Source organism: Solanum verrucosum, unplaced genomic scaffold (genome assembly GCF_900185275.1).
Source record: "Solanum verrucosum unplaced genomic scaffold, falcon-dt-bn FXZP01000049.1, whole genome shotgun sequence".
In the NCBI taxonomy this organism is placed as follows: domain Eukaryota; kingdom Viridiplantae; phylum Streptophyta; class Magnoliopsida; order Solanales; family Solanaceae; genus Solanum; species Solanum verrucosum.
This window is the reverse complement of record NW_026020221.1, coordinates 14,111-33,465: the sequence shown is the minus strand read 5'-3', so window position 1 is coordinate 33,465 and position 19,355 is coordinate 14,111. Positions and strand designations below refer to the sequence as shown.

The window sequence follows — 19,355 nt, the reverse complement described above, 5'->3', positions numbered from 1 at the left end:
TAGCGTACAGATTTACAACCTTGTAATTCCTTCTAAATTTATCTTTAAACATAAGTAGGTGTGAGAATTTATTTTTTTTCTTTTCTTTTTTCTCCTCTTTTTATATATATATTTCAAATAAGCTTTTAAGATAAATAGCTTAACTTCCTTCAGAAGAAAACACAACTTAACACTCCTACCATTTCTCAACCTTTCCACTTCCCAAGTTTTTGGGATTACCGCCCCAACTCTTAAAATTTCTTTTTTGATTCCACCAAAATAGAACCATCGATCTTTGGGATAAAAAATGCAAAAAAGAACTACGTTTTGGCGCTTAATTTCTGTTATTTTTGGCTCCAAAATTGATTTTAGAAGAATGTATATATATACATATGTGACAAATGAAAAGCGAACTCCTGACTGAAGTTAGATTTCCGAGCTTGAAGAAACGTACCAGGTATGAATGATTCCTCTGAAAAAACAGAGAACAAGAAGACTGAAATTCGTTCTTCCCTTTGATTTTTCAGCACTATATTTCTTTGTAACGATTTAAGCTCAATGAAATCAGTTGATGTGCTGTAAGATTTTGTATTTTGTTATGTCAATTAGTTGTTAAATTCTATGTTGCTCATGTTTCTTTGTGCATCTAAGCAATCACTAGTTTAGTTCTACATGATCACTTCTTAGTTTTTTTATTTCAGATTTTAGAGGTCTGCACTAAACTTGATTCAATGTAGTTATTCTTTTGTAGAGTATAAGATTTTAATTTTACAAAGAACTCTTTGGACAATCTTCAAAGTCATTACATATAGAGTAGCTCTTGAGAAAAGTTGAACGATCAGTTCTCTCCATCCTTTTGTTTCTCCATCTCCATTGATCTGGCTCATGAATTTCTCAGCCAATATCTCATATATTTCCATTAGATTCTCATCGTAACAAAGCGTCTTGCCAGCCTCAATACTTGAACGTTGTTGAATTTGCATTCTTGGAAAGACTCAAAACATCATCTAATCCAAAATAGTGTTTGGTTGTTCCGATGAAGGAGACACTAAACTCACCAACACAATCACTTTGTCTGGAATGAGAGTTGGTAATTTGTGTTATTATAATATTACCATGAGCATGATCCTCATAAAAACTGTGATTGACCAGAACTGTGGTATTATTAATGTTGTAGAAATTTCTCATATCTTCATGTTGCAGACACTTCTCACAACTGCCTGTAAATCCCAGTTGAATGTAAAATCTCTAGCCCTGTGTAATAGAGAGACATATCAAAACACAAAATGTTCATAATTATCATTTGTTGTGCATATGCCATGATATTTTGCAGGGATATAAGAGACGTCATGGCTCCAGGAGGAAGTGTCTATAAGCAAAAAACACTTACTAGACAAACTGTTTCATCTGCTCAATCTGCCGATGAGTCAAATAAATGTACTCCTGCTACTGCGATAGGTAATACAAATTCTTGTATAAATCAACACATAGCTATTAGTTACTTTTCAGGTTTGAAGCCAAAACTTAAACAACTAAAGCTTTTAGTTCTGTAAAACTTTAATCATAATATTCTTAATTGAATCTAGAAATTCTAAAATGTATACACAAGTATATTACTATTAAGATATTATTTCAAACTAACCTTTTCTTAATCAGATGATACGGCAAGATTTAAGAGGGGTCGAGGAAAAACAAGGGGAAAAGGTCTTGAAAAAATGAAGAGGGCTTTAGGGAAAAAGATGGTGATAGAGATCCCAGCTGGAAAAGGAAGACCTGTTAAGGCGGTTCAATCAGCAAAACTCTCAAATGAATTGGGGATAATTGCACGAAATTTTCTTGCGCTTCCAAATAAGTGGAAGGAACTCACTGTAGAGGAAAAATATGTTGCGCTTATTAGATGTCATTTAAGATTTCTATTTTTGTTATTTTTCTTAAATTGTAATAAGTAAGAGTTTCATCTTCTTATATGTTATAATGATTTTGATTTTTATGTGTGTTTTGTTTAAAACCTCTTTTTAGGAGAAGTTTGAAATTAACTTAGACGAGCATTACGTCAAAGATAGTTGTGAGGATATTCTCAAAAATAGAAGTCGGCAGTGGCGCTATAAATTGAAAATGATGTTTGAAAGTGCACTCTCCGAAGAAGTTGCTCGTAAAATTGAAGTGCCAGAACTAACCCCGGAAAATTGGAATAGGCTTTGTGATATGTGGTCGAATCCAGAGCATAAGGTGATCTATATTCAAATATATATATATATACACTTTATTTGTTTAAGTGTTATTTGATCTACTTATATGTCTATTTTCATGGTAGAAACGATGTCAAGTAAACAAGGTCAATCGATCTAAACTTAAATATAGCCATTTTATGGGGTCAAAAGCATTTGTAGCTGCTCGTGCTGAAATGGTAACTTAAACAATATTTTTTTTACTAATGCTTCAACTTCTCTTTTTTTTTTTTTGGCAAGTAAAGTATTTTATTTACCAAGTGCAATTTACAACTCAAAAAAGAACCAATACAAAAATAAAAACCAAACTTAGGACCTGCATTGAGTGGTATCACTCCATGTCAAATGCATCCCTCATATTCCCCTATCCCTCTTAACATCTATTTAACAAATCCAAATCATCACACTGGGTAGTAATCCATTTTTCTCATATAATTTACTAACACAGGTAACCTACTAGCTCTTTGGAACACTTCCTGTATGATTTGTTTGATGATAACATGCTGTGATCGCGAAGAATTTTGAAAGATTCTATTGTTCCTTTCTTTCTAGACTTGGTACACAGCAGCTGCTAGTACCATTTTATAGACACTCACACCTTTGCTTCTCCCTTTGCAATGTTGCTGAGCCCACTGCACTTCCTCCATCCACCCTTGATTCGATCTTGTAATGCCCTGCCATTGTAATAAATAACGCCATATATTACCAGCAACTGGACAGTTAAAGAATAGATGTTGTAATGATTCCCCATCGCTCATACATAGTGGACAAACCTTATCAATTTCCCTAATCCATTGCCCAAGCTTATCCTTAGTCTGCAATCTCCCCTTTAATGCTAACCAAAGAATAAACTTCCATTTAGGACATCCTATGTTATTGCATACCATTTTCCTCCAACTGACTTTGGGTAAATCGCCTAGCAGCAGCTTATACATCTTCTTTATAGAGAACTTATGCATCCCCATGAAATCTGTTACATTATTCCCAACATTCTCTATATACCGCTTGGCTTTAAACACTTTCTGAATCATCCATGAGGCCGTCTTAGGTTCCACCTCCCATATATCTCTTCCTTTGACATAGTATGTATGGACCCATACAACCCATAATTTCTCTTGTTGTATTAAAGAATTCCATAACAGCACTAGTGATCTCTTCTCCCATAACAGACCACCCTTTTTTGAAAAAATAAGCATTAAACCCATCATACCCAAAGCTCTTTGTGTCACTGATGCCTGCTAGTGCTTTCCATATTTCTTCCATCTCCACCTGCCTAACTAGTTGTAGCTGCTGATCTCTTAATAGAACATTACCACCACCCATGATAGTTATGTCCACTGCTGGTAGACTAGTTGCTGCAGAACCTAGCAATTGTTTATAAAACTTTGTAATTTCCCCTTCAACCTGGCTTCCAGATGACAATACTATGCCTTCAAGACTCATCAATTGTGTTATTTGCTTCTGACTTTGCCTAGACTTTAGACATGCATGAAAATACGAGGTGTTAGCATACCCCAATTTCAACCATTGCACTCTAGACTTTTGCATCAAGATGCTCTCTTCAATATTAATCCACCTCTCAAGTTCCACTTTGCATTGTTTTTCATCCATTGCTAGCCTACTAGCTGCTAGGGGATCACTCATGAGGCCTTGCAAATTGATTAGTTGTTTTCGTTTCTGATTTACCCTCTCAGTCACCCCCTTAAACGCCTTAGTATTTAATTTCTGAATCAGCACCTTTACCTTCTTCAAGTTCTGCCATACACCTCTCATTGTAGGATATGTCATACCCCTCCATCCCTTCCTCACAACACCAATGAAATCAGGGTGCTCAGCTATGTGATTAAAAAATTTGAAAGATTTTTGCCCACTATTATGTCGATCCCCTAAGGGAAAGCTCACAACACAATGATCTGAAAACAGTGGCTCCATGATGAGTCCTTGAATGTGCTCCCATTTATGTACCCAAGAAGCATTTGTTAGGATCCAATCTATTTTTCTATGAATGTGCCCATTAGTCCAAGTATATCTCCTACCCAAACACTTCATTCCAATTATGCTAGCTGTCTCCATAAGCTTTTTGAAGTCCTGCACCTCCCCATCCATCACAGCATTGCCACCAAATCTGTCATCCCCATGTAGAATAGAATTGAAATCACCCATGATTACTAGAGGCTCTGTAACTGCATTTGTAACTTGTGTCAAGCCAGTCCATAAATGTTTCCTATCAGCAATGGTATGCATACCATACACTCTTGTTAGATAGAACCCTGAGCTTTGAGTCGTGACATACCCATGGATGAATTGCTTGTGAACTACATCCACTCTAAACTTCACTTTATTTGGATCCCATAGAATCCATAACCTTCCTCTAGGATCAGTATTATAATTATCCACCCATTCCCACTTTCCAACCATTTTCTGAATTATCTTTCCTGCCTTTCCCTCCTTTATTTTATGCTCCAGCACTACTAGAATAGCTTCTTTATAACTTTTGCAAAAATTCCTAAACTCAACCTGCTTGTGCACTTTATTCAACCCCCTCACATTCCATGCAATGCACTTCATGTAGGATGGTTATATGTTATGCCCTCAACCAGTCTGTTGAGTTCATCCTCTTGACCTGCCTCAGTCCTCCCCACTTGGCCATAATATTCTAGTGTTTCAAAACCATTAGAAGTACCCACTTCCTGCAGATTCTGTTGAGCCACTTTCCTTGCAGATTTCCCTACAGGATTAGACCACTATTGCTCTTCCTGCATTTTTTCCTTTCCTTTCTCTCCCTCCCCCACTAATTGAGTTTTATATCTTCCTTTATCATCAATCAATGGATTAGTGCTGAGGTCCAACAACATCCTTGTCCAAGCACCAATAAAATTTTCGAATTCCTTCCTCTTAAGTCTTTCTTTAGCAACTTCATGATGTTCTGCATCCTCAGCTGCATCAACCATCTCAGCATGTTCATGCTCATTCATGAACATCTCTCATTGTTGTTTGTACGCCCATACTTACTACAATAAGTTTTTAAATTTATTTTGTAGGGTGACACAACATCTGAAGGGGTCGAACCTGATAGAATTGAGTTCTACAAAAATACACATTACTCAAATGAAAAAGGCTGGGCATCTGAAGAAGCTGAGACTAACTATATGAGAAGCAAATATTCCAGTCGCATTCAAAATGATTTATTTGTTATTATAATACGTTTAAATAATTTGAATTATATGTTTTCTAGAACAACATGATTGATTTGAAAGCTCTATATACTTCGGGAGAGTCTTCCATGACTATTGATGAAATTGTGGATGTTATACTCGGCAAAAAGTCGGGGTACATAAAAGGTCTCGGTTATGGTCCAAAACCTAATACTAATCGAGCAACACAAAGGAGAACAGTAGAGTTAGAAGACTCCCTTCGAAAGACGAAGGAAGAAGCTGCAAGTGTCCAACTTGGTTTGCAGAAACAATTGGATGCAGCTGAAGTTGTTGTAGAAAATCAGCAGTCTCAGATAGAAACATTAACTTCACAATTAGATACTCTATCGGCACGTCAAGATGATATTATGAAACAGCTGCAACATTTCATGAGCTTATCCCGATCAAGGTTAGAATTTAGTTTTGTCGTATCTTGGTCTTATTCTTGGCATTTTCCTTTTGTCGAACTGGAATACATCTTTAACTTCATTAAAATATGTGAAAGGATTGGTAGCAAATGTTTTATCCATGAAATGAGTCCTATTTATAGATTTTTAGCACCTAACTTTGTTTCCTTTTCGTGAGTTAGTGACGATCACTGATTCATATCAAGTTATCCATTAAGGTACATTTAATAACCTCATAACTTTATAGTTTGTCCGTATCATGATATCATCAAGTATGAAATAACATCTTAGATTTTCTTTCTCTATTTTACATAGGTTGTGGAAGGTGGAAATCAAGATTAGGTGCGAGAGAAGTGCTTTTGCAATGATATCTCTTAAAGCTGACTCTATATTTTTATCTTTGTTTTGTTAATGTTTAGCATATCTTAGTTATACTTTAAAGTTGGATAAACGTTACATAATATTAGTTTTTCTTCTAGGAGTATGTAGTGAATATCATTTCGATCTCATTTTCTATTTGTTCTTCATTAGTACTATATAACAGTGTGCAGCTTATTATTATTATTATTATTATTATTATTATTATTATTATTATTATTATCTTTCTTTCTTTAGTATGTTTTTTATTTTAAAAATTGTATATTTATTATTATGGAACAAACTAGGTTATGAATTTTAAGATATTAATGTATTATTTAAAAGATATAAATTTTCTATAAATTATCAAATTTACAAAACCTAGTTAAATACAAATGGAAAATAGTATTAGTACGAATGACTACTGACAAAACATTTTGTCCTTAAAAGCATAACTTTTAGCGACGACTCTATAATATTTTTTAAGACGGTCATGTTTTCATCATAAAAGTGTAACATTTGGTGACAAGATTATTTTTTGTCCCAAAATAGCCTACTTATTACCTACGAATTGACTTAGTATTTTATGACAATTATGATCGTCTCTAGTTATGACATTCTATAGTGACAATTTTGTTTTGTGAGTAAAAGAAATATTTTTAGTGACGACCTAATTGTTTTCAACTACAAAATTATAAAAAAATTAAAGTTGTCACTAATTTATACATTTAGGGACAAAAAGAGAATTTGAATGTAAAGGGCAGTTTTTTGTGACGGAATAATGTTTGTTCAATGACGAAATACATTTAAATTTAGAGACAAATGACGTCGTCACTAATTATATAATACAATAAGTGACGCATCAGTTTCGTCGGCATTAATGACCTTTTTAGTGACGAAAAGCTACCATTGTCTACAAAAAAATATATTTTCTATGATGAACAAGTTTGTCATAGATACTATACATTTGGGGACGAAAAATATTTTCGTAGTAAATAGAACTATAATTAGTGACGAATCACTAAGTTGTGCCTGTATACATTTGGTGACATACGATTTAGGGATGAATGCTTGACGATTTTTTTTCATCACGGAAGTTTTTTGGTGACGAAATATGTGCTTTAGGTGACAAATTTATTCGTAACTAAAAATCAATTTTTTTGTAGTGCGTGCACACTTGACCTTGTTGAAATTCTAATCTTGATATCTTATTCTCTCTCAGATGGTGAGGACTCATACATCAAGTGGTGATCAGGAGCCTATTCTTATGCCTGCTTCTAGGAGCACTATCCGAGGTAGAGTCAGGGGTCGAGGTCGAGCCCCAGGTCGGGGTAGGGGTCGTAGTGCAACACCCGTGCAAGACCAAGTACCAATAGCTACCTAGGTTCATGATAGGACAATACCTCCTGATGCATATGTTATTTAAGAGGATGTGCAGGATCGTGTCGGGGGGGATGGACCAGCTCAGGCTCCCCCCAATATTACTGTCACTCCAGTGCTTCAAGATACCTTGCCTCATATGTTAGGACTTCTAGATGGGATGGCTCAGGCGGGAACTTGGCATGTCATCTCTGATGCCTTACAAACCCGTGTTGGAGGTCAAACTCCAGATCCGATGGTTGCTCCTGATTCTCAGACTCCTAAGACTCAGCCATCTGTTGTTGTAGCTCCCCGTTTATATAGTATGGAATTGCCATGTATTGCATCACACTTGGCGAACAGGCCTTCCATGACCATTGATGAACAAAAGATGTTTGGGAGGTTCAGACTAATAAATCCTCCGACTTATACTAGTGACTTAACTGAGGATGCATATAATTTATAGTTAGTTGTCATAAGAGGTTGCATAATCTTGGATGAGTGGAGTCTCTCCACTATCATGGACTCAATTTACTCATGTATTTCTAGCAAAGTTTGTTGCACGCAGTGAGAGGGAGTGCAAGAGGGCTGAGTTCGAGGGTTTGCAGCAAGATAGTATGCCAGACGCAAAGTATGAGGGTAGATTTCATGCCTTGTCTAGGCATGCTTCGATGATACTTCCCACGGAGGCTGAGAGGGTGAGAAGGTTTGTTAAGGGGCTGATTATTCCGATTCGTTTGGGAGTTTCTCAAGTTGTTGTTTCTGGTGTTCCATTCCAGAACGTAGTGGATGATGCTAAGGAGTTAGAGATGATTTGACGTGAGGGATTTGAGCAGCGTGAGGGAAAGAGGGCCCGTCATTCAGGTGATTATGGTGGTTCTCCGCCTAAGAGTCGAGGTTACTTTGGGAGAGGTTATCACTCTTAGTCTAGCAGACCCATTCATGTTGCTATACCAGCGTCTGAGGCTAGTTACGCTGGGCATGGTCGAGTTCAGTGCATACTTCACAGGGTTCATCTTCCAGACCTATAGGTCGTGGAGGGCATTCTGATCATTCAGGTTCCTCTCATCAGCCTAGGTCTCATAGCGGTTGTTTTGAGTGTGGTGATATGGGACACTTTGTGAGAGATTGCATTAGGACCAGACGTAGTGGCTCGCATTAGGGTTCTCAGGCTTCGACTTTCAGAGTTGCACAACCTCCAACTAGGGGAGGTGTACAAAGTGGCAGAGGTGTTTCTCATTCCGGTAGAGGTGATTCTCCTTCTAGTCGAGGTGGTGGTCGTGAAGGTTCACAATCTAAGGGCGGTCGTTCATACTTTTATGCTTTCCTGGGTAGGCCAGAGGCTGAGACTTCAAATGTTGTTATCACATGTATTATTCCAATTTGTCATCGACCAGCTACTGTAGTATTTGATCCATGCTCTACTTATTCTTATGTGTCCACATATTTTTCTTCGATTTTGGATATATTATGTGAGTCTCTTGATTTGCCAGTACATGTTTCTACTCCTGTTGGGGATTATGTAGTGGTAGATCGGGTGTATCGACTATGTATAGTTACCTTGATGGGATATGACACTCATGCAAATTTAAAAGTCTTAGATATGGTAGATTTTGATTTGATTCTTGATATAGATTGGTTATCTCCTTATCATGCAATTTTAAATTGTCATGCCAAGACAATTACATTAGCTATTCCTGGAATTCCTATAGTAAAATGGAGAGGTTCTCTTAGTCACCCTCCTAAAGGGGTGATATCATTTATTAAGGCTCGTCACTTAGTAGAGAGAGGTTATTTGGTTTACTTGGCGCACATTTGAGATACTAGTGTTAGACTCATATGCTTGAGTCTATTTCGATGGTGAGTGAATTTTCGAAGGTATTTTTGACAAATTTACAAGGTCTTCTGCCTTATCGTGATATTGATTCTTGTATTGACGTAGATCCAGGCACTCATCCTATTTCTATTTCTCCTTATCATATGGCACCAATTGAATTGAAACAGCTGAAGGAACAGTTGCATGATTTGTTAAGCAAAGGATTTATAAGACCGAGTGTATCTCCTTGGGGTGCTCCACTGTTATTTGTGATAAGGAAAGATGGATCCATGCGTATGTGTATTAACTATCAACAATTGAACAAGGTCACCATTAGAAATAAGTACCTGATACCTCGTATTGATGATTTATTTGATGAGTTGCAGGGTGTTTCAGTTTTCTCCAAGATTGACTTGAGATTCGGTTATCATCAATTGAAAGTTAAGGCGGAGGATATCTCTAAGACAACTTTTCGGACACGTTATGGCCATTATGAGTTTCTGGTAATGTCTTTTGGATTGACAAATGTCCCCAACAACTTTTATGGACTTGATGAACGGAGTGTTCATACTGTACTTGGATTCCTTTGTTATTGTCTTCTTAGATGATATATTGATATACTCCCGTAGTAAGGAAGAACACTAGCATCATTTGAGGATTATGCTTAGGATTCTAAAGAAGAAGAAGCTCTACGCAAAGTTTTCAAAGTATGAGTTTTGGCTTAGTTCGGTAGCATTCTTGGGATATGTAATGTCTAAGGAAGGTATTATGGTGGATACTAAGAAGATTGAGGCAGTTTGAGATTGGGTCAGACCTGCTTCAGTTACTGAGATTCGGAGTTTCTTAGGCCTTGCAGGTTATTATCGATGATTTTTAGAGGGTTTCTCATCCATTGCATCCCCATTAACTAGATTGACCTAGAAGGAATTGACGTTTCAGTGGTCTTACGAGTGTGAGGTGAGTTTTCAAAAGCTCAAGACTTTATTGACAACTGTTCCGATTTTAACTCTACCCGTGGAGGGAGAGGGTTTCATTGGATATTGTGATGTTTCTCGGATTGGTTTTGGTTGTTTATTGATGCATAAAGGGAAGGTGATAGCCTACGCTTTGAGGCAGTTGAAGATTAACGAGAAGAATTACCCTACTCATGACTTGGAGTTGGCGGTTGTAGTGTTTGCATTGATGATTTGGAGGCATTATCTTTATGGGGTACATTGTGAGGTCTTCACGGATCATCATAGTATCCAGTATATATTCAATCAGAGGGATATAATTTTGAGGTAGCGGAGATGGTTGGAGTTGATCAAAGACTGCGACATAACTATTCTTTATCATTCAGGCAAGACAAATATGGTAGCAGATGCCTTGAGTCGAAAGGCGGTAAGTATGGGTAGTCTAGCCATGTTATAGGTTGGCGAGCGTCCTTTAGCTAGGGATTTCAAGTCCTTGGCCAATAGCTTTGTGAGTCTTGATATTTCAGAATCTGGTAAGGTTTTGGCTTATGTGGAGGCTAGGTCATCCTTGTTGGAGCAAATTTGGACTCAACAGTTTGATGATGGTGATTTATGTAAGATTCGAGACAAGGTGTCAAAGGGAGAGGCCAAGGATGCAATTCTTGATAGTGAGAGAGTTTTGAGGATAAAAGGTCGTATTTGTGTTCCTCGAACAGGTGATTTGACTAGAATGATCAAGGAGGAGGCACATAGTTTGAGGTACGCTATTCATCATGGGGCTACTAAAATGTATCGTGACTTGAAGCAGCATTATTGGTAGAGTCGTATGAAGAGATAAATAGTAGATTTTGTATCTCGGTGTTTGAATTGTCAGCAAGTAAAGTATGAACACCAAATGCCTAGAGGTGTAGCTCAGAGGATGCCCACACCTGAGTAGAAGTGGGAGCGTATTGCTATGGACTTTGTGGTAGGGTTGCCACGTACCTTGGGTAAATTTGATGCTATATGGGTCATCATGGATCAATTGACAAAGTCTCCACACTTCATCCCAGTTCAGACTACCTATAATTTAGAGAAGTTAGCCAAGATCTATATTTGAAAGATAGTTCATCTACATGGGGTTCCTAATTCTATTATTTTAGATTGTGGCACACAATTTAAATCTCATTTATGGCAGTCTACGCAGAAGAAGTTTGGCACTCGGGTGGATCTTGGTACTACATTTCACCCTCAGACTGACGGTCAGTCTGAATGGACTATTCAGGTTCTTGAGGACATGTAGCGGGCGTGTGTTATTGATTTTGGTGGTCACTGGGATCAGTTCTTTCCATTAGTGAAGTTTGCTTACAATAATAGTTACCATTCGAGCATTGAGATGGCACCTTTTGAGGCTTTGTATGGTAGGAGATGTTGATCTCCAATTGGTTGGTTTGATGCATTTGTTGTTAGACCGTGGGGTACAGATTTGTTAAAAGAGTCCTTGGACAAGGTCAAGTTGATCCAAGATAGACTTCTCATGGCTCAGAGTAGGCAAAAAGGTTATGCAGATCGAAAGGTTCGTGATTTGGAGTTCATGGTTGGAGAGCGGGTTCTATTGAAGGTTTCGCCCATGAAGGTTGTGATGAGATTTGGAAAGAAGGGCAAGTTGAACCCAAGGTATATTGGTCCTTTCGAGATTGTTGAGCATATTGGTGAGGTGGCGTATCAGTTGGCTTTGCCCCCTGGTTTGTCAGGTGTTCACCCTGTATTTCATATTTTGATGTTGAAAAAGTATCATCAGGGTGGTGCTCCTGTGATTCAATGGGATTCAGTGTTACTTGATTAGAATTTGACTTTTGAGGAGGAGCCAGTAACCATTTTGGATAGGCAAATTCGAAAGTTGAGGTCGAAAGAGATTGCTTCAGTAGAGGCTCAAAAGAAGCATCGTCTAGTGGAGGAGGCCACATGGGAGACCGAGTCAGAGTTGAGGAGTAGATATACTCAGCTTCTTTAGCGTTCAAGTGCTTTCTATTCATTTACCATTCAAGGACGAACGTTTGATTAAGTGGAAGATGACGTAATGACCAGCTAGGTCATTTTGAGAACTAGGATTATTTTGACTCTTCTCGTAAAAATTTAATGGAAAATTTTAAACTATTCGGTAACTACGAATATTTAGTTGATGAATTTTTGTTAAAGAATTAATTTAGTTGAATAGTTAATGGGCCAAGTCCATAATTTATTTTTGGATACCTTTTTACCACTTGGTTTATGGGTACAATTAAATTAACTAAAAAGGCATTTATTGTTCCTTTACTCATAAGTCAAATAAACTGCGGCTAATTTTTTTTGGAGAGAACTCGATCTCAACGTCGACAACATTCAATTTATTGTTGCAGGTATTATTAAGCCTTATATATCTCAATTTGTGGTTTAAATGGGATGAATTATGAATAGTGGGTTATTGGATATACTTTAATTTACTACTATTTAATGTGAAAGAATTGTAATGCTAATTTAGTTGGAAATTATCGATTTCTGTGAAACTCTTTCTCACTATAAATGAGAATCTTTATACATTGAATAATGGTTAGTCATTAGATAATTACTATGGTGATCATTTGGGTGGCATAATGCATGCAGATTAAAATATTATAAATAAATTAATTGCTCCAAAGTGGGTTTTAAGGTTAATTTAGGCGTGACATGGTCCAATGATTTTAGGCGTATACTTTAATACTTGTTTAAGTGTTTATGCCAAGAATGGCTAGGGTAAATTGAGGTGAGGCTATTTTTCAATCACTGTTGCTTCTAGATCCATTGTTACTTTTAGTATTATAATTTGAATAGTTACTACTTCGGTACAAAAACAGTGAGCAGCTTCTACATCCATTGTTACTTTTAGTATTATAATTTGAATAGTTACTACTTCAGTACAAAAATAGTGAACTATTCTGGTTATATAATGGGATATCTTGTGAATCCTTTTACTTACGGATAAGGTATATTTTATAAATTGAGACTTAAACTTAGGCTTAAAATTTAGGAATATGAGATTTGACATATTTAGTTGGCACCAAGATTTATGAATTTAACTATTGATTAGGGTGAGTTTTGGATCTAGGCTAGGCATATAGTGATATGAGTATCTATGGACTCATTTGCTTACGAATTGTGCATATCTGATAGATTGGGAAATTTCAGAGGCTCTACGAAAGGAAAGGTAAGATCTTGCGGGTTCGTGACACGTGTTCGGCATTCAAGGTATGTTAAGACTTTCAGACTTCATTAAATGACATTTTTCTAATTAAAGATTAAAAATGGAATAGACCATGGGTAAGGGCGAAATATGGGGGTCTCGTACCAATGGTATGACGGGCATTGGTACGAGTATCGGTGTTATAAAGGGAAAGTTTATTACTATAGAATGCGGATTGTAATCCGAGAATGCCAAAGCATATGGGCATTAGCTGATATATTATTGACTTGATTTATTATGTGTGATTGTGTTCTTTATTGAACTTGTATATTTGTGATAGTTGAGGAGATTACATATCATATTGATATTTGATTGAGATGCATCATCATCCTTTTTCATTTATATCATATTGTGCACATGCAAGGACTTAAGATTGATATATGTTGGGCAGGTAGAGATCATCCGTGCTGGGAATGGTGATATATTAAGACTATAATTTGGGCACATGGAGATTGTCCATGTGGAAATTGTTTAATTTTATGATAGTGCGTTGAGATCATCCGCACAGACACGTGGAGATCGTCTGTATCGGTATATGGACCTCGCGAGTCCCCCATGGTTCATGAACTCTCAATGTATTTCTGAGGAGTATCATGTATATACGATTGAGAAAGTACTTGGTATTCTGAGGCATATCATGTCATGGTGTCATATTACATTGCATCTCATAACATCCTTCACTCTTGATGACATCCTTCATTCTTGATGATTATGTGTTTTATTGTTGGTCGGAAAGTACTTGATATTTGATTACCTCTATTTGATGAAACTTGACTGGTAAGTGTAATATAGAATTGTATAAGTAAAGAACTGATTTTCTTATATAAACACCGGTCACTACTTCTTCGTTGTCGGTCTATGAGATATACTGGGTACACGCTGTTTCGTACTCATACTACACTTGTTGCACTCTTTTGTGTTGCAGACTTGATTCTGAGTACGAGCACATCTCGTGGAGCTTTTTGAGTCCGAGTTTGGAGTATCTTGGAGTTGTGGTGAGCTGTTTGGTTGTTCCAGGGCCTACACCTCCCTCTATATTTTATTTATTCTGTTATGTTTGGATTTTTCATTTTAGTTTCAGACTTGCACCATATTTAGAAGCTCTTGTACTTATGTCACCAATTCTTGGGTGGTATTTTAGTTTTCCGCATTTCGTATTTATAAAGGACTTACCTATTGGTTGGGAACATAGGTGCTATGCTGACTTGTGAATTTGGGTTGTGACAAATAGTGATGAGAAGTAACAAGATCCATATATATATATATATATATATATATATATATATATATATATATTTGGGATTTGAAAGCAAACTCATCTTGTTTTTTCTTTCTAGGTAATTGAGTAGCCCTCATAATACTTCAAGAAAAGCATAGAATGCGAGAGTTTTTTTAAGAAAAATTAAAAAGGTGTGAACAGATCTTTCCCCTTTTTTCGTCAGTTTTATTGGGCAATGAGGAAGATACTCACTGTTCCGAGATTGTACCTTACACCTAGATTGCTAGTGAATTTAATCAAAGTTCAATGGGTCAGCACAGTCCAAGTTAGGAAAATGGTTAGGGTGTGGGTGATTTTTTAAGTGGCATATTTGGTCTTTTATCCTTAATTAAAATAGGGAAAAGGGTCAAAAATACCCATCAACTTTCATTTGTTAGTTGACTTTTCCATTATCGTTAATATCAAGTTATTTTTACCCTCGTCATCTATAAACTTATCACACGTATCTCTCAATTGAATGGAAAATCTCAAATCAAAAAATATAACTCGATTTTATTTAAATTACCCAATTTTAACCTGATCCAACCCACCTAATCATATAACCCGTCCATTTTTGTTCATCTTCATCTTTTAACAATAGAGATATATTTCCCTTTAATGTTAAACAAGAGTACATTTAGTTCTTTGAGTAAACCAAACTTATTTTTAAAAAAAGAATGATTGTTGTAACGCTCAAGAAAGTAGTAGGCTAAACTAGAGCTACGTTTCACGGTTAGAGTCATGGAGGTGGTCTAGGGCCAAGGCTACCCAAGCCTTGCCAAGGAACTACCCCAAGACCACGAGGGCCTTCATGACCAGTGGTGGTCACCACGAATCATGGTGCCACTCGTGAAGGTGGAGGTAGTAGCCTCCTCAAGGCTACCTCAAATTGGCTACTCCATATGAACCACTTCATGGCTCATGAAGCCTTAGACGGCTCGTGGGAGTGGCCTTGAACTTTCCTTGTGGTTGAGGATGATGGAGAGTGGATTAGCCACTGCCTCAAGGCCCACAAGAGGGACCACGACTCGTGGCTTGTTCCAAGGCTCGTGGCCCCTCGTGAAGATGCCTTGAGCCTGTGAGCTAACGACACAAGTTGCCTAAGCTACTACCTCAAGACCATGGATAGGACCACAGATCGTGGGCATAACCACGGCTCGTGGTGCCCCACGTGGTCCCTGGCAGCTCACTTTAAGTGAGGGTTAATTTGGGAAATTTCATTTTAAGTCCAATAAAAGTGAAGTCATTTTGGGTACTTTTTTAGGGTCACTATATAAGTCGTTTTTAAGTCAAATTCACCTACACTAAGTCATATTTTCATAACACCCAAATATTTCCCCAAAGTTCATCTCCTCACCAAAAATTCTCTCTCTAGAACTTCAAGGAAGAAGAAGAAGGAAGAAGGGGAAGCTAGGGTTTAAGGAACAAGTTCTTCTCATCAAATTCATTGGATTCTATTGTTAAGGTATGGTTGTCCTTCATCCATGGAGTCCCTTCAAAACCCCAATTTCAAAGATAGAAATTACCCAAAAGTTGGGGTTTGTCTCCAAGTCATGGGTTCCTTTCAAAAATGATTCTAATGTTTGATTAAGTTTATATTATGATTTAATTGATGATTTATTATGGTCTTTCTATTGAAATAAAACCCCCATATTACTCAATTATGATCTTATGATGTGGGTTTGTTGATTATAGAAGAATGTTGTGAGATTATGCATGTAGTAATTGGGTTACTTGAATTCTGATTATATCCATGGCTAATGTAGTAATTCTAGATGTGTTGATTGAATATGATCTATGGTCATTGAAGGGCAAAGTATGAGAATTATGCATGATTATGATATTGATGTATATGATTTAAGAACACTTTGAGAGTAAAGTGAATATGATTATGATCCAGTTGTTGCATTGTTGGAAGGTTATCCCCATGTACACACTTATGTATGATTATGATATGATGTGAAAGATTTTCTCACAATATGATGATTCTAGGGTTGAAAGGCTATTCTCACCTATTGAAACTATGAGGTATAGTAGGAGTTATGTTAGATTGAGTGACAGGACATTCTTCCATGAGTATGAACTTAAGTCAAGACTCAATATTAACTCTGTGGGTATTAATGCTTATCACCGAGTGGATAGTGATATGATATGGAAGCCATCACGTTAGTAGAGGCCAGGTTTTCTAGTAGCAATACCCTTATCCCATAAACTATGTGCCCTCATAGGTCTTTAGCTAGTGGATCCACCTAAGCTAAGAGTATGGTTCTACCTTAGGCAAGTAGGATAACCCATTTTCTGTGTGGGTAGACACCAGATTCTATATTAAGCTCACATGGTCTATGTCGGTTAAGGATTATCCCACTATGATAGTATGAACAAGAATATGAATTATGAACTATAATTACTCATGAAACTTTACTTAGTATGGGGTCTTATTCATGCATTGCACAAGTATACTTTGAGGGTATTTATGGTGTGTTCCTCTTATGGTATGATGGTTTATGAGTTGGTTATGCTTATGACTTATGTTTTTCCGTTATCTTCAAAATGATGCTTTAACTTAGCAAAAGGCATGCATTCTACTAAAATGTTCCTTTTAGCATGTTTTCATAATTTTATGCATGGCTATCATACTTGGTGCAATTTTGTACTAAACCCATATTTTCCTACATTTCCCCAAGTGTTGGGTCCGGTTCTCAAGGTGGTCCCCATTGTGGCTAGAGCTTGGATTTACTCATTTCTCCTTGCTTGTTGGTGAGTCCTCATGATTCGAGGATGGATATTTCATCTAGTAGTTTCATTCTTGTATTCGAATTTTTGGATTATATTGTGTGGGTTATGACCCTCTTTCATTCAAGTTTTGTAATAAATGGCTAATTGAGACAAGTCTAAACTTCCGCTTTGCTTTTCTGAAAAACTTTTTAAGACTTGAAATGTGTTTTACTTATATTGTTCTAATGTTTTATGTTATGATATGCTAAGTGGCTTACATGGGGTCTTTCGGGGTTCTATGTGCCTTGTTACGTCTAGGGGTACCATTGGGTCGTGACAAACTTGGTAATCAGAGCAGAAGATTTAGAATGATTCTAGGATGATGTCTCATAAGCCACGTCTAGTAGAGTCTTGTTCATAAGTGTGAAGTGCGCCACATTTATGAATAAGAGACTATAAGATAATTACGAAACTACACTTATTTCATTACTCTTAAGTTGTGCCTTAGAGTTTAACTCTATAAAGTCCCTCTCTTCATCCTTTTTTTATGCTTCAGGATATGAATACATGAAGGGCTGACGCTAGAAGGGTGGAAGAGGAGAATGTGAATCAAGGAGCTCCTCCTCAAGATAATCAAGCTCCGGTGGATCCTTTGGTTGAGAATGTGACCCATGTGGAGTTTAGGTCTACTATCCGAATGTTGGATCAAGTCATGACGGCTCAATTCAATAGAGAAGTGGTAGCTCCGGTGAATCCTGATGTTAATTTGGCTACTTCAAGGGTTAGGAATTTTGCTAAAATGAACCCTCCCGAATTTCATGGCTCCAAAGTGGAAGAGGACCCTCAAGAATTTATGGAAGAGGTTTACAAAATACTTGACGTTATGGGGGTGACTTCGGTAAAGAAAGTGGAGTTAGCCGCTTACCAATTGAAAAGTGTTGCTCAAGTATGGTATAGGCAATGGAAGAACAATAGGTCAGTAGGAGCGGGTCCCATAGAGTGAGAAGTGTTTAAATCAGCGTTTCTTGATAAGTTCTTTCCCCGAGAGATGAGGGAAGTTGTGGAAGAGTTCATCAATCTTCATCAAGGAAGCATGAACGTGAAGGAGTATGCACTAAAATTCACTCAATTATCTAAGTATGCTCCAACTATGGTGTAGGATTCGAGGGATGAGATGAGTAGGTTTTTGACGGGTGTGTCCGAATTGGTTGAAGAAGAATGTCGTACGACAATGCTCCATCATAACATGTATATCTCAAGGCTTATGGTGTACACTCAATAAATTGAGGAGTCAAAACTCAAGAAAAAGAATAGGGAGGCAAAAAGAGCTAGAACAATGATAGGTACTTCTCCAATGCTAGGTCCGATGAACAAGGTCGACCAAAGTTTAGACAAAGATTTTCCAACCAAGGTTCCTATAGTTATCCAAGGGTCAATAAGGATAGGTTTTCCAACCCTAAACCTCAAGGAGGCAATAGTGGTGGTTCTTATGTTGCTAGGCCTAATTGTGTAAAATCTGGAAGAAAACATGATGGTAAGTGCGTAGTTGGCTCGGATGGGTGCTATGGTTGTGGAAAGAGTGGCCACAAGATGAGAGATTGTCTGGTGCTCATGGCCAAAGGGAGAGAAGGCAAGCAAGCTCCTCCAAGCGGTTCAAACTCCAATGCCCAAAAGCAAAATAGCTTTTATTCTCTTCAATCCTGAGGTGACCAAGAGAGCTCTCTGGGTGTGGTGACCGGTTTGTTAAAAGTCTTTTCTATTGATGTATATGCCTTGTTAGATCTCGGTGCTACTTTTTCCTTTGTGACACCTTTTGTGGCCATGAAGTTTGAAATACTCCCCGATGTGTTA

The 19,355-nt window shown here is 37.3% G+C and overlaps 2 protein-coding genes and 1 pseudogene across 2 annotated transcripts in view; 2 read left to right on the top strand and 1 right to left on the bottom strand.

The window, feature by feature from the left end:
• Positions 1-19,355, top strand: part of LOC125831588 (pentatricopeptide repeat-containing protein At5g01110-like) — an 809,602-nt gene that overhangs the window by 776,493 nt on the left and 13,754 nt on the right. The window lies entirely within an intron of this gene.
• LOC125830949 (uncharacterized) lies at positions 3,252-4,775 on the bottom strand. Its single transcript, XM_049510139.1, has one exon. The coding sequence runs from the start codon at positions 4,773-4,775 to the stop codon at positions 3,252-3,254; it is 1,524 nt and encodes a 507-aa protein (XP_049366096.1).
• Positions 7,388-7,990, top strand: LOC125830948 (uncharacterized; annotated as a pseudogene).